Below are 17,002 nucleotides of genomic sequence, written 5' to 3'. Positions count from 1 at the left end.
CAGGACGCTGCCCAAGGAAACTCCTCGAGGGCCCTTGGGTCGGGACGCTGCCCTGAGCAGGTCCTCGAGGGTGAGAGCCCTCACTTGTCAGGTGAGTGACAGAGCGTTTGGGGTTGCCGTTAAACCCCAGGGAGTGAGGCTTTGTAAAGTGTTTTGGGCTGCTATTAAACCCCAGAACGTTGTTCTGTTCTCCTCCCGCAGACATTCGAATCGGTAATTTACAGAGAGACGGTTGGCTGTTACTAATAATAAAATTTTTATTTTTTATATTGGTGGCCGGTTGCTTGTTTGGGAGCCTCCGTAACAAGTCTGAGCAACGTAACACACACGGGGCTGCTCAGCACCCTTGGGAGAAGCTTGAGAACCCTCCCAGAGTAGAACTGCAAGGGAGCTTGGGGGGCAGGTGCTGAGCTGTGCCATCCGAGGGCCTCTCTGGGCTCCAGCCAAAACAGAAGTGCAACTCCATTTAGACACACTATTAGGCAGCTCTGCAGAGTTTCTTTGTTGGACTGATGCCTGTCAGTTCCTTCTGCATTTCAATTTGTGTGGAATTTTGGCAAACCAGATAGAGTTTGAGATCACTGGACCATGAGGTGACAGGATCTCTGAGGTTGAGCCCGTGCCCTGCTGTTTGAGGTAAAATAATAATAAAATACCTGGTTCGATCAGTCCCAGATACACCACCCTGCACAGCACCTCCACCTCCATCAGCCCATTCTACCTCCAATGCAAACGACTCCTGACAGCACGGGTCCGGGGCACTTTGGTGGTCCCAAGTGGCTGGATTACACCCACGTACAATTGCAGGCACTGCAAGAAGTGCACCGGACCTCACCCTTTGCTTGGCAAAAAGTGATGTTTCAGGAGAGTTTGTGTTTTTCCTGGACTCGCAGGAGTTGCTGGCAGTCACTAAATTACTAAGTCAACAAGTCTGCGTGTTAAAATTCACGGCAAACTCTCCACCAGTGATTAGATTTCACAGCTTAGAAGAATTTTGCCCTTGAATCTTGCCTTTGTCATCTATAAAACCATACAAAGCCAGAAAAGACCTTTTAAGATAAAGGTTCACCTAAGCAACGCAATTCCCAAACCTATTACCTTCTGAACCACAGAAAATTCTTTACAAAAGCTGTGCCTACAATTAAAACTCTTCAGTATGTACTAAAATCTTTGTCCGAAAACCTTTGCTAAATTCTTAAAATCGGTCTCAACTTCTCTAGCACCTGATCGTTGCCTTGCTACACCTTTGTCCTCACAAACTGTGAACAAGTTTTCTTTTAACCTTCCCCCTGTTAAGAGAGGGACAGGACCACTGGAAGTCCTCGCTGTCGGGCATTTTCCAACCCTTCTGGGGCTCTTTAACTCGTTCAGAGCGAGCCGCCGTGCTCTCAGTCTGTGACCCTGATTTTTCATTTATTTACTGATATTTGCATCACTTGGATGTTTGCTGTGAATAACCGGAAAAAAAAAATCACTAATGAAGGGCTCAGAATAGGTACCAGGGGAACCCATCTAGAAAACAGGTATTCCATGACAATTCCTCACTTACAGTCATGCATTCAGAACTGTGAGTTGCTTTAAAAAACTCAAAAATCTTGATGTTGTTGCATCAATTAAGAAACCTGAGTTTTTAGAATTAAAATATTGTCTATTAGCAATAATTCAATAGTCCGCTGCATCAGTGGTTAACACAAACTTGCGATTCTGGTCTTAAAATTACTAAAGGTAGCCCCTCTGACAAGGGTACGGCCAGTCATTAAGATTTTTTTAATACTTTTCTCGATTTAAACTGATCTAAAACTTGATAAATCCAGTTTTAAAAGCCAATGCCAGGATGAGAAACTGGGTGATGAACTCACGCAGCCTCAGCAAACAGCAGCTGAACACGTTTTCAACACAGTTGAAAAAACAGAGACAAGTTTCGTGTGATGTAAACGCAAACCCTCGACCTACGTGTCACACGTACGAAATGACGCTCCTTGCTCGGTTTTGCCCCATCCTTGGCCATTCCAACCCAGAAACGTCAGCCAAGGTACCGCTTCTCAAGAGATACACGGCAAAGGGATCGTTTGCTTACAAGGAGCCACAGAAACACTCCCAGGGCAGAGCCCCCCGCCGGCAGAGCCGGCCCGGAGCAGCAGCCTGCTCGCAGCACAGCACCCACCCCAGCTCACCTGGGCTTCTGCTCCGCGCCCTCAGCCCCTCACCTCGCCGCCTCCTCGGCCGCAGCCTGGTCGGAAGCCCCGGGCCACGGCGGGTCCCAGCTGCACCGACACACGGGAAATCCCTGCAGCCAGACCTCTCCGCCTCAGCGTTAATCCTCAGGACCGCACTCGTGAGGAGCTTTTGCCGCCGACCGGAGGGAGGAGGACGGACGCGGAGCAGCCTGCGCATTCGCTCCGCGCCGCCAGGGGCCCGTCTCTCCCCAGCCCGCCGCGGCCCGGTCCGCTCAGCGCCCGCGGCCGCCTCGGCCCCGCTCCCGCTCGGGGCCGCCCCCTCCCCACACGCGCCGCCGCGGCGGGGCCGCCGGGCCCGGGCGGGGGGCGCATGCGCAAAGGCGGGCGGCCCGTGCCGGCGGGGACGGGGGCTGGGGCGGGCGGTTACACGGGCGGGGTCACGCGTGGGGCCCTGGAATTGGGGGGGGAACGGCCCGGGGAGCCCCCGTGCGGAGGGGGCTGGGCCAGAGGGACACGTGCGGTGACACCTGCGATGGCCGCGGGGAGCGGCGGAGCTGGGTCCCCTCCGGAACAGGACGGGGACGGAGACTGAGAGCGGGGGGGGACACACGGACAGTGGGAGCAGGACAGGGACAGGGGCGGGGACAGGGACACGGAAAGCAGAGTGGGGTGGGGACATCAGGACGGGGGCCCGGGGAGCGGGATGGGGACAGGGACAGTGGGAAGGGGGTGGGAATACGGGGAGCAGGACAAGTCTGAGGGCCCGGGGAGCAGAACGGGGGATGGGGACGCCGGGAGCGCGATGGGGACAGGGACACGGGGAGCCCGTGCCCAGTCCCGGGGGCTGGGGAGAGACGGGGACGACGGAGGGGTCAGCACAGCCCCACTCACTGCTGGTGCCCCCTCGGCACGTCCCGGTGCTGAGCCCCGATGAACTCGTGCCAAGGACGGAGACCCCAGCACCCGCTGCCCTCGGGAGCGGTTCCGCGTGCCGGCGGGCCTCAGTTTACCCGCTCCACAGCCCGGGTGGGCGCGGCCCCTGGGCACCCCGCACCCGACAAAGGGCCACTGCTGGCAGCGGGGGAAATTCCAGCCGCTCGGAAGGGGCTGGGGGTCAGGGTCCGGCCGCGCACAGCCCCCGTTCCCAGGGAAGAGCCGCTGCCGCGGAAAATTCCCAGCCCGCGCAGGCAGGGCCGGGGCTCCCGCTGCGAGAGCTGGCTGCCCAGCGTGGATGGTCCCGCTGAGCACTCTGCCAAAGGCGTGGAACTGAACGCCGTCGTCCGTGCTGTACATTTTCATGGTGTGACACATCAGCGGCCCCTTTCCAGGAAAGGGAAATAAGCCTCTTTCAAAATACAGTCGAGAAACACCGACCTGGCAGGACTCGTGGATAGAAAGGGATTAACAGGCTGGAATTTAGAAATACTTCTGTTGACTTGCCAAGCCCTTCATTTCCTTTCCCTGAAAGCCTTACATCTCCCTGCCCTGTACGGAGACCCCTGGAACGACTTTGCTGGACTCTTCTGGAGCTTCTCTCCCTCCTCTTGGGGAGCAGTAAATCGTGGCTGGGACAAGACCAGGAGAGGAAATGTCACCTGCTGGCCTGCAAAGCAGCTCAGGGCAGAGGACCCGAGCCTCCAGGGATCACAGCTCTCACGTCACTCCACAACTGGTGAGCTGGTGACAGTCACCACTGTATAGTTTCAGGTGGGTAATCACAACCCGTTACCAGAAGAGATTCGTTTTCTCTCCAGACATCAGAGCAAAAGTCACAGGCAAATTCCTCACTAGCTGCTGGCTGGCGTTGGTGGCTCTAGACAGCTCTGAATGACAGCTCAGTACAAGCTGTTGGAGGAGGAAGGTTTTTGCAAGGCTTTGATAGGAAAGGTGCTGACTAACTAACGTGGGGTTATTTTTATCAGCACAGTTCAGATCAGCTTTCTCAGACTTTGGAGAGAGAAACAAACTTCAAGGGAAAGGGACAAAAAGGCAGCAAAAGGACACAAAATCACCCTGCAGTTCCCACGTGCTCTGAAGTCCTGACCTAGTCCTGTTCCTCCCCGAACACTGTCAAACAATTCTCTCTCTCAAGGGCTGCCCTGGCAGGCAGCTCAAGTTTCTCCAAGTGAAGAGATTTGTTTCAGTATCGGATGAGAGCTTTCAAAATGCTAGAAGTCAAATCTGTGCAGATGGCTGTCTAGGAGGCAGCTGCCCTGTCAAGGCAGCGAGAGGAGCGTATTTGCCCGCTTCTGGACACTCAGAGCCAAGCAGAAGAGTTTCCTTACGTCAGGGTCACATTCACTCATGGCCTCCCCGAGGTCAGAGTCGACGCCACCAGTGTAGGTGTGCTCGATTTTCGTCTTGGCTCCCACCTTTGGGGAGGGGATATGCTGCACACACATGTCCACAAAGCCTGGAAGAGTAATACTTCATGAGAACAGGATTAAGCAGTGCAGAGGAAAGAAACAGGCTCCAATAAACACGGGGCAAAGCCATTCCTACTGCAGCACCCCCACAGCAATGGGGAAGATGCGAGCCATGTCTCCAGCTGTCCATTGGGCAAAAGGTTTAGTATTTTATATCTGGAAAGCTGAGAAGGGAGCTGTGCAAGTGAGCACTCCATGGCTCTAATACAGCCCTTAACTCTGCTCATGTCAGACCGGGGTACTGCGAAAACCACGGAGGGGAAGACAAACAACATTTACCTGTGAATTCCCCAAAGAACTTCTTGCAGACAAGCCGCAGGAGAGGCCGAATGTTCAGTTTCAATTCCTCTTCGGTCAGGTGGATGCCAAGTTCATCCAGTGTCCTGGGCAGGGTCGTGTCCACGTCCCCCACCACCTGCAAGACAAGCAGCACCACTCTCAGCTTTGCTGTGGGGTCCAGGCCAGTAACTCCCAGGTGCAGCTCCACACACCAGCCATCGCCCTCAGGGCTCTTGACCTGCTCTGGTTTAGAGCTCAAAGGAGAACTGGCGGCTGCTTCACATTATCCCTTGGCTGATGTTAGAGCACACTAGAAAGAGCAAAGGCAGTTCTATTAACTGTGCAAACAGAGGGCTAGATTTGCAAGGAGCAGCTGTTAAGCAGTGGCTCACCGTCTGTGGAGATCCCACCGCAGGATGGGACAGGTGAGTCCCACAGGCACCAGACACCACCGGGTAGTGTTCAGCCCTTGGCTGCTCCTACCTGCAACTGTGGGAAGGAGAATGAACCCCCACATACCTGAGCCAAGATCTTGTACAGGGGCTCCAGAATGAACTCCACGAAACTGCGCTGGGAACTGCTCGTTGGGGCCTTTTTGGTGAACTTGCGGCTATGGGAGACCAAAGAAGAGACATGAAGAGCATCTGCAGCCTGCAAGCACCCCGACGGCAAACACAGCCTCTGCTCTTCCCAGGTTATCTCCTTCTCCCTCCCAAGCCTCCGGGAAGCTGTCACACAGGAGTCGTGCCGACTCCACGCGAAGGCCAGAGGAGGCTCTGTCCCTGCTGTGGGATTCGGGATGGACCACACGAATTCACACCAAGCAGGAGGCCTGACCCAACCCCTCCCAGATACGAGCCCATCACAGGATCACGGGACAACTCAGGTTGGAAGGGACCTCGGGTGGTCGCCCAGTCCACATTTTACAGCAAAAAGAGAGAACAACCTAAACAGATGTTTAAACAGGCTTCTTACGTCTTCGGGTTGAAGTAGATGTCACCCCACAGCCGCTTCGCAGACTCCTGATAACTGATATCTCCTACAGGGAAAAAGCAAAATGACAAAAGTCTCTCAGAGTCACTGCATTTATCTCACCTTGAAAATCTTTAGGTTTTGGCTTTAAAACAACCCTGAAGATTTAATAGATCGATGCTTGGTCCCAATTTGGAATGGTTAAGCCCTGACCTGGGGAGAACAGGCATAGAGGGGGCAGGAAACAGTCCGCTGAGGACGACACCAGCAGCCCAGGTACACTGTGGGGTCACAGACTTGCTTCTCAGGGACATTTCAACTCCCTCAATTACACACAAGGTTAAAGCGGAGAAGAGCTGCCCTGCCAGACGCCACGCTGCAGGAACTCAGTTACATCTGCTGCCTTCTCCAAACGTTAACGCTGCAACCTGACGCTGTAGTGCCAAGGTACTGGGATGGCTCACACCCCGCAGGCTGATCGCAAGCATTTTCTGCCTTGCTGAACATCTCCAAGTTCTTTTCTCTTTTTCAGCTGATGCACTAAGAGCACAGCCACACACCCAAGTGCCGAAAGAACGGTGGAGTGCTTGGCTGTCACGGTGAATTTACAAATAATAAGGCAGCGGTGATAATTTACAGTAGTTTCCAAACAAGCTTTTGCTGTGGGCAGATGTGCAAGCATAAGAAATTTCACGGTGGCTGCGGTTTTGACAGTTAAACTACTATAACTCATGTTAGTTGAAGTACGGTGGCTGCACATAAAATCCCTGGTGGCCACAATCGAGTATTACCGACTCCAAGTACCGCTCAGCTCGTGTCTGCCTCACGTGGATGACATCTCCCACCACCCCTGCCTGCATCTGCAGCGCTCCCCCGAAGAAGGGGGATCAGCCTAGAGGCACAGAGTTAACGCTGGGACGCCCAGGCAGCTCATTTATTTCTCCAAACTCACCAGGACGCACGACAGTCTGACACCTCAGTCCCTGACCTCTACAACTTCACCCTCCCTCTGGCTAACTTCTCTGCAAGAGCTGGGCCAGCTGCTTTACAACATCCTTCCTCCCCTGCTCACGGCTCCTACAGATCACCCCCAACTCCCCAGCGTGAGACTTCAAAAGCCTTGGCTGTACAGCTGGCTAATGCCAGCAAAAGGCCCGCTTGTACAAGTGGCAGATTGCCTTGAGCGGGCACCTGGGGAACAGAAAATTAAATCAAAGGCAGGAAAAGGCACTTTCTTAAAAAAGAAAGAGGGCAAGAGTGCAAAACCTTGTGGGCCAAGCTCGTGCCTGGCTGCAGCTGAGTCTCAGACTCTGGAGACTCGCAAAAAGCCAGGCAGAACTTAACTGCTTCGCTCCTGAGCTGTTGTGATAAGGAGGCAAAGCACAACACATACACTTGCCTTCAACTGCCACAGCAGGACTTGGTTTTTCTGATTAAGCGTACGTATCACATGTTGGCTTCTGGCTCAATAAACATTTATCAGGAGAGACTATCTAGCTAAAAACAAGTCAGAACTATTTTTGCTCTTTACGACCCAGGGCCCAGGGCTGCAGCACCTCTCAACGCTCTGAAATTCAAGAACACGCACACTGCCCATACATGTGCAGTGAAAGGCAAAGCTGAACGGCTCAGAAAGCCTCAACAAAAAAGGTTAGGAAATGAGATGTTAAAGTGTACAAGGTTTCTGGATAATCCTCACCATATGTGTCTGCATAAATCTTTGCAAAAGATCCCAGCGTGAAGCAGATGCTGTACTGTGAACTGGAGAAACACACGTTCCCCAGAAGGGGAGACAGAACGAGGTTCTCATCGGTGGAATACATGCTGAGAGGAGACAGTTTGTAGAGACAAGAAAAAAAAATAAAATCAGTGCTATGAACCACAGAAGACACTTAAATCTACTTCCCACACCAAACAGCAGTATGTGATAGGCAAGTGATTGCCAAATAGCATCTTAAAACGGGCTGCAGCGTGCTTGCCATCAACGTTTCAGGGTCAGAATCATTTTATGACTACTAACTGTAAAGCATCAGTCTGCAAAGAAATATTTCAAGATGTAGAACTAAAGTTAATCAGCACAAGTGCTTTGTATTTTTTGTCAGGTGGAGTTTTTCCTCCCCTAAAAAAAGGCAGCAAAGTTGGTCAACTAAGCAAAGGGAAAAGATAATACAAGGCAAATAATGTAGGAGGGATAGAACTGAACTGAAACAGTTCTAACGGACTCACAAGCATGCTGGACAGGAGAAACTACCCTGCTCCAAGCTGCCTGCAGCAACTGAACAGAGACAGGCAGGGGAGCTTGTGTGCAAATTCACACCCACTCCAAGGGCAGAATGCTGTTAAGAAGATCACCTGGATGCAGAAGAACCCACAGAAACAATGCACTGCTGCTGTGAAAGCTGGAGAAGATGTCCCTCCCTTCTCTGAGCAGGGTCTTGCAGGGAGATTTGACCCCACCAGCACCAGAGTCTCTGCTCAGGGGTTGGGACGAGTTCCCATTGGTTTTTTAACAGGTGTTTTAGAGCTTTGAGACATCTCAACCTGTAATTTGGGATACAGCCCGGACAATTTCAGCACATTTGAGACATCTGGGAGCACAGAAGTTCCCTGCTCTGGTCATACAGCCACTTTCCCCACTTTTTAATGGGGAAAAAAAGAGCTGATCCCATGAAACGTGTCAGGAAGAGTCAAGCCTGCCTAACTCAATATATTACTGAGATGAATTCCCAGCAGTTCTTCCCACCCCATTTTCTATCAAGAAACAAACTCATTAGTTTTTAGGCATCCACAGGGCTCACAGAGGGAAGCACCCGAAATAGAGCAGGGACAGCGAGCACCAACGACACATCGCCCCAATACCTGATCAGACCGTTAACTTCATCCACGATATGTCTGAGTTTGTAATAAGCATCTGTAGGGGGCAGTTTCAGCTCCAGGATCAGTCGGTCTATCTTGTTGATGCACACAGTCACTGCCAGCCTTTCCTGCACCGCGTGCTTGATCAGCCTCTCCGTGTTCAGCATCACCTGCAGGGAATCACGAGCACAAACACCCCCGGTGAAAGCCCTCCACAAAATGCTCTCTGGGGTGTGACAGACAAACCAACGACCCTTACGCACAGGGCTGCAACTCTGTAGGAGCTCAGCCATCAGCTAATCCTCCTGAAATTTAGAAGTAGGTGCTGACCCAACTGAATTCCTAAATCCTACCCCAGGGACATCTCGGATATACATAACCTGCTCAATTTTAGGTACCATGAGGATGGAGAGGCAAACAAGTTAGATAATCAGCCCACAGGGCACACGCATCACGTCAGCCCTGGACACACAAGCCAGAGGCCTGACTCCCTGTTTTGCCTGGAAAACACTCTCACTTCCCCACCTGTCCTTCAAAAATCCTTCACCCCGCAAAGCTGAGGGCCAGGCCTTCACTTCAGGCAGGATCAAACCCTCCAGAGGAAGAGGTTTTGAAGTTAACCCCTAGGAGAGAGAACGTGGCACTCACCCCCTCGGCTGCATCAATGAAAAGTACAACGCCATCCGAAATACGAAGGCCAGCTGTCACCTCGTCAGAAAAACTGACAACACAAAATGGTGCTGAGAACCAGAGTCAGCCCTGACACCAGCAGCACAGAGGGTGGAAAGCCGTCCCCTGCTCCGCAGCAGCGAGGCAGAACACAGACGGCTTCCTCCTCAGACAGGGACCCGGGAGCAGCTGCCAGAGCTCCGCAGAGGGATCTGCTTCAGCTTTAATGCTATTTTTTGAGAATAAACACAACAACTCATTTAACAGGCACTTTTCCTCACATTTGTTACTGTTTTTCTCACAGCTCTGTGCAAGTACTTCAGGAAAAGGAGGAAGATTACTTCTCACCAAAGAACAACAGATGCCTCTCCCTCCAGCCTCCTCCTGCGCTCTAACCTCCCTCATCTCGCGCTGTAACTCAACAGATGTGTCCCAAGACCCTCGTTCCTAAAGTTTGGCCTTAGTTTCTTACAACAAGTTGATCTGTGATTATGTTCCCCTCACAGAAGCTTGTCAGAGGCTTGAGGGAACTTGCTTAGAGTCTCACGGTGGGGCAACAGCATTTGAGAAAAGCACGGCCCCCACTGGGCAAGGTGTTACCTGGAAAATCCAATTCTACATGTGCTCCTCATACACCTGAGTGAAACACATCTGCAGCCCCATTAGCCCGTAATTAGGCCTCCTAATCAGAAACACAAGCCTGACTAGAAGCCAGCTGCAGAGTTGTTACTTCTGGAAGTGATTTCAGAAGAAAGAATTTAGCTAAAGGCTCAGGACTAGGCTGGAATCGTCTACAAAACCCACAAAACAAAACATGCGTTTTTGCACAAGAAAACTTCCCAGGGCTGCATGCACCTGGGTGCCATTTCCAGATGAATCAGTGCGGTTTCAGGGGGTAGATTCTTTGTTTTTCTGAGAGCCAATGCTACCCAATCCCCTGCAATCCAACACCAAAGCTCTCTGAATGCCCTCATTAACCATCACTGCATGTGCTTGTACTGCTCTGCTCCTGTCAGCAGCACCAGCCAGAGAACACAGAGGTTGGTTAATGAGAGAAATCTTGGTTCACACGGTCACAGATCTGCCCCACACATCACCCTGCCTTCAGCTAAGTGCATCCCAAAACAGGATTTTCAGGATTACACAATCACCTGGAGTGTCAATGATGTTGAACAGAAAAGACTTTCCTTTGGTGTCGGGCAGAACAATAGTCACTGGTGTGCTCTTGATGCCTACTCCCCTCTGAAAGACAGGAAACCAGCATTATCAGTTACAACAAAAATACTTCAGCAAGGTGACCAAAGAAAAATGAGGAAGACGGAAAGAAGTAAACATCCACTCAGGACATCCTGTTACTCCCAGGGAGGGAGTAACAACCTCAGATTGCTGCAGTATCCAGCTCAGCTCCTCCATCCATACTGGCTCAGACTGGTGAGCTCCCACTGCACAATCCACGCCTCGTCTCACCTGAGGAACTGCAACACCCGAGACAGAAGACACGTGTTCTTCTGTGCCTTTGCCCTTCTGCTACTCTCAAGTTATACCTCAAAGCAGAAGGTTTGATCACCCAGAGTATAGAGTAGAGCATTAAGATGAAGAGAAAGAAACACTTCACAGGACTGTTCTGGTCACGACAATATTTAACGAGTAGGACAAAATCAGATTCCCATTCCCACCCAACCACAAGGAGTCAGAGCTCCCAGCTAAGAGTTCCCATCAAAGGAAACAGAGGACAAATATGTTCATTCTGAAATCAGTTTTTCTCCCCATCCATCATTACTGCAAAACCCTTCCACTTCTTTCCCTCAAAGAAAACAGGAGTTACTCATATGCTGGAATAACTGTGGTGCAGATTTTCATCATGACGCAGGTTATCATCTCAGCTAAATAAAATCAAACATGGACATGAGGGTTGCAGGAAATGGAAGAACGTTGGACCAAGGATCTTACTGAGGGAAACAAGAGGAGCAGATCATTTTATTGATAAAAAAACTATCACAGAATCACAGAATAGTTTGGGTTGGAAGGGACCTTAAAGCCCATCCAGTGCCACCCTGTGCCCCAGGCAGGGACACCTTCCACTAGCCCAGGTTGCCCAAAGCCCCGTCCAACCTGGCCTTGAACCCTGCCAGGGAGGGGGCAGCCACAGCTGCTCTGGGCAGCCTGTGCCAGGGCCTCACCCCCCTCCCAGGGGAGAATTTCTTCCTTAGATCTCATCTGAATCTGCCCTCTGTCAGTTTAAAACTTACCCCTCATCCTATCCTTACACCTCTGGATCAAGAGTCCCTCCCCCCTTTCCCGCAGCCCCTTTCAGCCCTGCGAGGCCGCTCTAAGGTCTCCCCGGAGCCTTCTCTTCTCCAGCTGAACCCCCCAACTCTCTCAGCCCCTCCTCACAGGAGAGGTGCTCCGGCCCCCTGACCATCTTTGTGGCCTCCTTTGAACCCGCTCCAACAGGTCAAAATGCAGAAGGCACAAAAAGATGTTAAAATGGAACAGGAAACTGCCTACAGTAAGTAACTGTGAGTAAAGCATGAGATAGCTGGATAAAAATCACTGCGTGTTCTACAAGACTCACTCACCTCTTGCTCAGTGAACAATATATCAGTGTAACAAAGCTGAAAGACAAAACAAGAGTCAGAATGTCACATTTGGTATCAAATATTAAGTTTGAAGCAGGACACCATAACTCTTTACAGATGGTTCAGGTGGCAGGTGAATGACAGAGACAGAATCAGGACTGAGCTCTGGATTTCCAATCCTACGTTCTAATCACTAAAACTGCATTTTCCACACGTACAGTCACGCTCCAAGTGTAAAATCCAACCCACGTTCCCCAGGGCAGAATACTCCAAAAGCTCACTTACGTCCTGGTCGTAGCGCTTCCGGATTTCTGGGTGTGTCTGTTCTATCAGGCAGTCAACAAAACAAGTCTGAAAAACATCAGAGCACAAGAGAAAGGAAGGGACTACGTTCAGACAGAGAAAGACAAATACAATCCCATCCCTCCAGTAGCAGTACAGAGAACGTTGGGCACGTTATTCTTTCCACGTGGCTGAAAGAAAACCCACAAATAAGCATTAGCAAGAGGAGCAGAAAGAGACTGCTGCTGGAGAGGTCGAGGGCTCAGGAGCAACGGTAAAAGGAGGCAACAAACAGATCATTACTACTACCCGATAGATGTGGGATATTCACACTACCTTGCCGTGGTGAAGGTGCCCACACAGAGTCACATTTCGAATTAGCTCCGAGTTGTCCATCAGATCTGCCAGGAAACTGCAGGAATGAAACACAAAAGACTGTTGGAGGCTTCTGCTGTGCCTAAGAAAAGTAGGTGCCGTTTCAGCTACACTGTCTATCCAAGGTGCCCCCTGAATCCTCTCCAAACTCTCATTCTGCCAATGCCCTGCGGAGGAAGAATCCCACTTTCCAGATGGGGAGGACAAGAGAGTTGGAGTCCTAGACAGATGGCAGTGGGTGGGAGAATACGGAGCTGGTAAAACTGCCAGCGATGGAATATTATTGAATATTTTTCTTCTCTTCTAGTCAGTATTAGAGCAAAAGTCACATCCATGTACTCAGACGATGAAATCCTTCCACTCAAATAGTGGCAGGCACTCAAGTAAATCACAGAGCTGGATAACACACACCCCACACAGTTTGAAGAGGCGGCCATGGGGACCCGCAGACCATTAATTCTGATTTTCAGGTCTTAAAACAGTGATGTTCCCAGGGCCTCAAGGAAACAGCAATGGAATTTACATGGTTTTAGAATCAGCAACTGAGCTGGGTAATGATGGCCCGATCCCTTCTGCATGGAACCTGGCCAGAATATAACTGAGGTCCTAAATTACCAACTTCCCTAAACAGTAATGGGAGGCTATAAAACACGTATCCATTGCTACGGGCCTGCAGAAGATAAGTGCTGTCAAATAATCTCCTGTTTAAAAAGATTTAATTTTCACTGATGCAGTAGACTTCTTAACATACAACATTTTGATTAAGAGCTAAAAAATACAAAAATCAATAATAATACTGATTAAAAGCTTGCTTATCGGTCTTAAAATAAGGTTTAATGGGAAATCAATACCAAGCTTGCAGGTTTCTGGCTGAGTCCCACAAGGAATTTCTCTCAGCCCCATCCAAACCATTTATATCAACAAGCAGGACAAAGAGCAATTCATTACAGACAGAAGGAGCAGAGAGATCCGGGATCACGGGGATCAGGGAGGCGGTAGATCATGAAGAGTACAGGGCATGGACTAAGAGCAACACGGACTGCCTAGAAAAATAAGACCCAGCAGGCTCTTTGGGTTGTACCGAGCTCGATCAAAAATCTGTCCAACCAGGGTGCTTACCACTACCACTGCGTAGGCTGTGCTTTTGCCAGGAAAGGTTGGACCACATGGTCCTTGAGGTCCCTTCCAAGCTGGAATTCAATGATCCCATGAATGGACACGGCACACACAGTACCAGGGGACAGCCTCGAGAAGCTGCCATTCCAAAAAGGTCCTGGGCATCCAAGTAACCAACGAATACAAACCCCAGGGAAATTCTGTTGCTGGAAAATAACAAGATCCTTGATGATACCCAGAGGGACTGCTCACATGGGGGTCTGGCACACAGGGAATGCATCTGGCTCTGGGATCTACACTTGAGGACTACTATTAAAACTAGCCACGAAACGGCGTATGGAAAGATGAGCCTAACAGGACACTCACGCAGCTCAATCTGTTCATCCTCAAATAGAAGACAACATGCAAAAACACTACACACGCAGGGATAAAGAGCCCTTCCACCATCAACAAAATGTAGACGTCGATGCTAAGATTATGTATTTTTAACAGAGACAGTACACAACGGGTTTTATGCCTCACTAAAGTTCCATGAGATACTATAACCCGACTTTTAAATTCGTTTGGATTTTTTTCCAGGTTTTCCCCAACTCTGGTGTCCCAGGGGCTGCTCTGCAGGACACAGCCAGAGACACCATCAAGAGCAGCAGAGTGCAGCTCAGCTGCAGCGTTACGCTGACCTACATACACCAGCAGCACAGAAATTCCCTCTGAAAACTCTTCCAGCATAGATGGGAATTAACTTGGGACAGCAGTAAGGCAACGGTCACTGGGATCAACCCAAAATGCCCCAACATGAGGTGTGCCACACACTGGCCATATGAATATTTCTTGAGCCAGTTAGAAAAACTTGCCTTCAGCAAATCTGCCCCACAAGGGATCCCAATTACCAAGCTTTATATCAGCTGTTGGGGTAAGATTTACATCCCGTTTCAGAAAAACTATGCACTGTGCTGCATACTGTGGAGGGAAAATACTTGTAAAGTGGTTAGCGTTGTATTTTCCTCCTCTTGTTTTTGGTTCAAAATCTGGGAAACGGCTGCACTCAGTTCCGTTGCTGGTGTCAGTAAGAAACAAAGCTAATGCCCCCCAGAAGCTGCCTCCCCCACACAGCACACACCACACTGCCTCCCCACCTTTGCCTGTACACAACAAAAAGGGAGGGGGTTACAGCACAGATGGCTTGGGCCAGCGTATACGCTCAAAACCCCTACACAGGACTTACTCCATCTCATAGACAGTGACCGGTAACGTCTGTTCCATCAGAGAGAATTTCTTGGTTTTCACAGGTTTAATAATAGGCTCTGAAAACAAGAGAGAGAACAATAAAACACTGTTACCAGAGACCCTGAACCCCGCAGGCTCAGAAACGGTCAGAGGAAACAGGGACTTGTGCAGACAAAACCACAGCTTTCAAGCTGACAGATTCCCTTCACTCTTTATAAAAGCAGTTGTACCAGATGATCGTTGTAGGTCCCTTCCAACTGAACTGTTCTACTCTAGTACAGAAGGATCAGATGAGAGGACTTACATGCATTTTCATTTCTCCTTAAATATCTTTCCAGTATCTGCTGATATCTGTTTTTCAGAAGCTAGTTTGGCAGTTGTAATAACCCCGAGTGCCAGAATCTGCACTCCACTAAACGAACAAGAGTCTACACGTTCCTGGGGCTGAGAGGGAACTCGAAAGGGACATCAAAAACAACGGGGAGAACAGAGGAGAATGTTATTTTCCCTTTTCCAAGGATCTATTAAGAGCCTTCCCCTCCCTCCATACCCAACTTCATCACCACTTACCAGTGAGAGGCTGCGTGTCTTCCTCTTGCACTATCGTCTCCACTTCAGGCCCGTAGACTTCCTCGGCGGTGGGATAGTATTTCTTATCCTCATGCAGCACCACCTCCATCCCAGGGTGGTCCTCGTCGTGGTCCCCCATATCGTCATCATCGTCATCATCCTCAAGCTGCAACCAACTCTCACATTTAGCTGCTGCCAGCACCAAAGTGCTTTGCAAACACCAGTCACACCACAAAGTACAGGCCTGGCATCGAACGTGGAACAAGAGCTACGGACCCAGCCAGGGAACCACCAGCGCGGTCCTGGAACCTCACACCCAGCTGCAGAGCAGCTGCCAGAGGTGCTCTCTGTAAGCAACACACCTCTTCCTGCTGAGAATGAACAGCAAGAGGATTTGCAGAGACACCTCAACAGGCAGCAACTCCCGACCCTTGCTCCTATCCACAACGGAACCACACTCGTGCACAACACAACCCGGGCACACACAGACAAACTGCAGGAAGTAGAAGGGGCTCCCCCGGCCCTACGATGCTTTCTCCACCGTGGTACAGCAGCCTCTGCTGCCCGCCCTGCCCCCACCACTCCCCTCTGGTGTCTGTGGAGTCTTGCTCTGCCCCCACCACCGAGGAATCGAGCTCCTGGCAATACTGCTGCAGCACCAGCACATGTTACTCAAGGCCTGACGACCTCACTGACTGGCTGCGGATCCTCCATCTGACTGAACACAGAAAAAGCCAAATACAGCCTGAGCTACAGAAGCTCCCAGTTCTAACCATGATTCAAGGAGGAACTTTCCCTTTATCACAGACACAGAATCCTCTAAAAACCAAATCCGCTCTGATCCTCAGGAGTCAAATTGCACCAGCAAAGCAGAACCCAGCAGGGAAGAGCCATCACCGGCAGCTTGTGACGACCACAGTGCTCAGCCCCTGCTCCCGTGGGGGTTACGGGGCAGGACGAGGCCCGTGCCAGCTCCTCAGGATGCTGCCCCTCCACCCATCCGCACCTCTCACCTCATCCAGATCTTTAGACTCTCTGCCCAACTCGTCGTCGTCATCGTCCGAGTCCAGCTCCGGCCCGATGTAGTTCCCAAACTCGTCGTACAGGTCGGTGTCCATGCTGGGGGCGGGGAGGGGGTCGCAGGAGGCTGTAGACTCCGCCCCACGCACTCAGGGATCTGCCCGAGCCACCCCCCGCACCCAGCACTGCGCCGCACCGGGACTCCCGGCCCCGATCCCGGCCTGCACCGTGCGCGACGCCCCAGGCCCGCCCGCCGCCCCCCGGAGCCCTGCACCGCCCCGAGGGCCCCGCCCTGCCCGCCGAGCACCCCCCGTCTTCACCGCCCCCTCCCCGGCACCCCCGGGCCTGCCCCCCGGCCCCGGCCCCGCTCTCACCCGCCGCGCTGCCCTCGCCGCCGGCGCCGCCGACACCGCCGCGGAAGGCCCCCGGGCTGCCCGCGCCGCCTGTCGCGACA

At 51.5% G+C, this 17,002-nt stretch overlaps 1 protein-coding gene across 1 annotated transcript; it reads right to left on the bottom strand.

Annotated features, from left to right (window-relative positions):
- Positions 1–2,603: 2,603 nt before the first annotated feature.
- Positions 2,604–16,971, bottom strand: LOC141955366 (116 kDa U5 small nuclear ribonucleoprotein component-like). The gene is made up of 16 exons (XM_074895205.1): positions 16,923–16,971; positions 16,542–16,647; positions 15,529–15,694; positions 14,957–15,035; positions 12,577–12,652; positions 12,244–12,309; positions 11,959–11,994; positions 10,525–10,621; positions 9,359–9,450; positions 8,714–8,880; positions 7,554–7,678; positions 5,858–5,921; positions 5,402–5,492; positions 4,883–5,018; positions 4,463–4,590; positions 2,604–3,497 (listed from the first exon to the last, which is right to left on the bottom strand). Exons 2-16 carry the CDS (start codon positions 16,644–16,646, stop codon positions 2,856–2,858), a joined length of 2,070 nt encoding a protein of 689 aa, XP_074751306.1. The 5' UTR covers position 16,647; positions 16,923–16,971; the 3' UTR covers positions 2,604–2,855.
- Between the last annotated feature and the right edge of the window lie 31 nt (positions 16,972–17,002).

The sequence above is a fragment of the Athene noctua genome, unplaced genomic scaffold (genome assembly GCF_965140245.1).
Source record: "Athene noctua unplaced genomic scaffold, bAthNoc1.hap1.1 HAP1_HAP1_scaffold_160, whole genome shotgun sequence".
NCBI lineage: Eukaryota > Metazoa > Chordata > Aves > Strigiformes > Strigidae > Athene > Athene noctua.
Note: the sequence above shows the minus strand (reverse complement) of the source record. Positions and strands in the feature narration are given on the sequence as shown.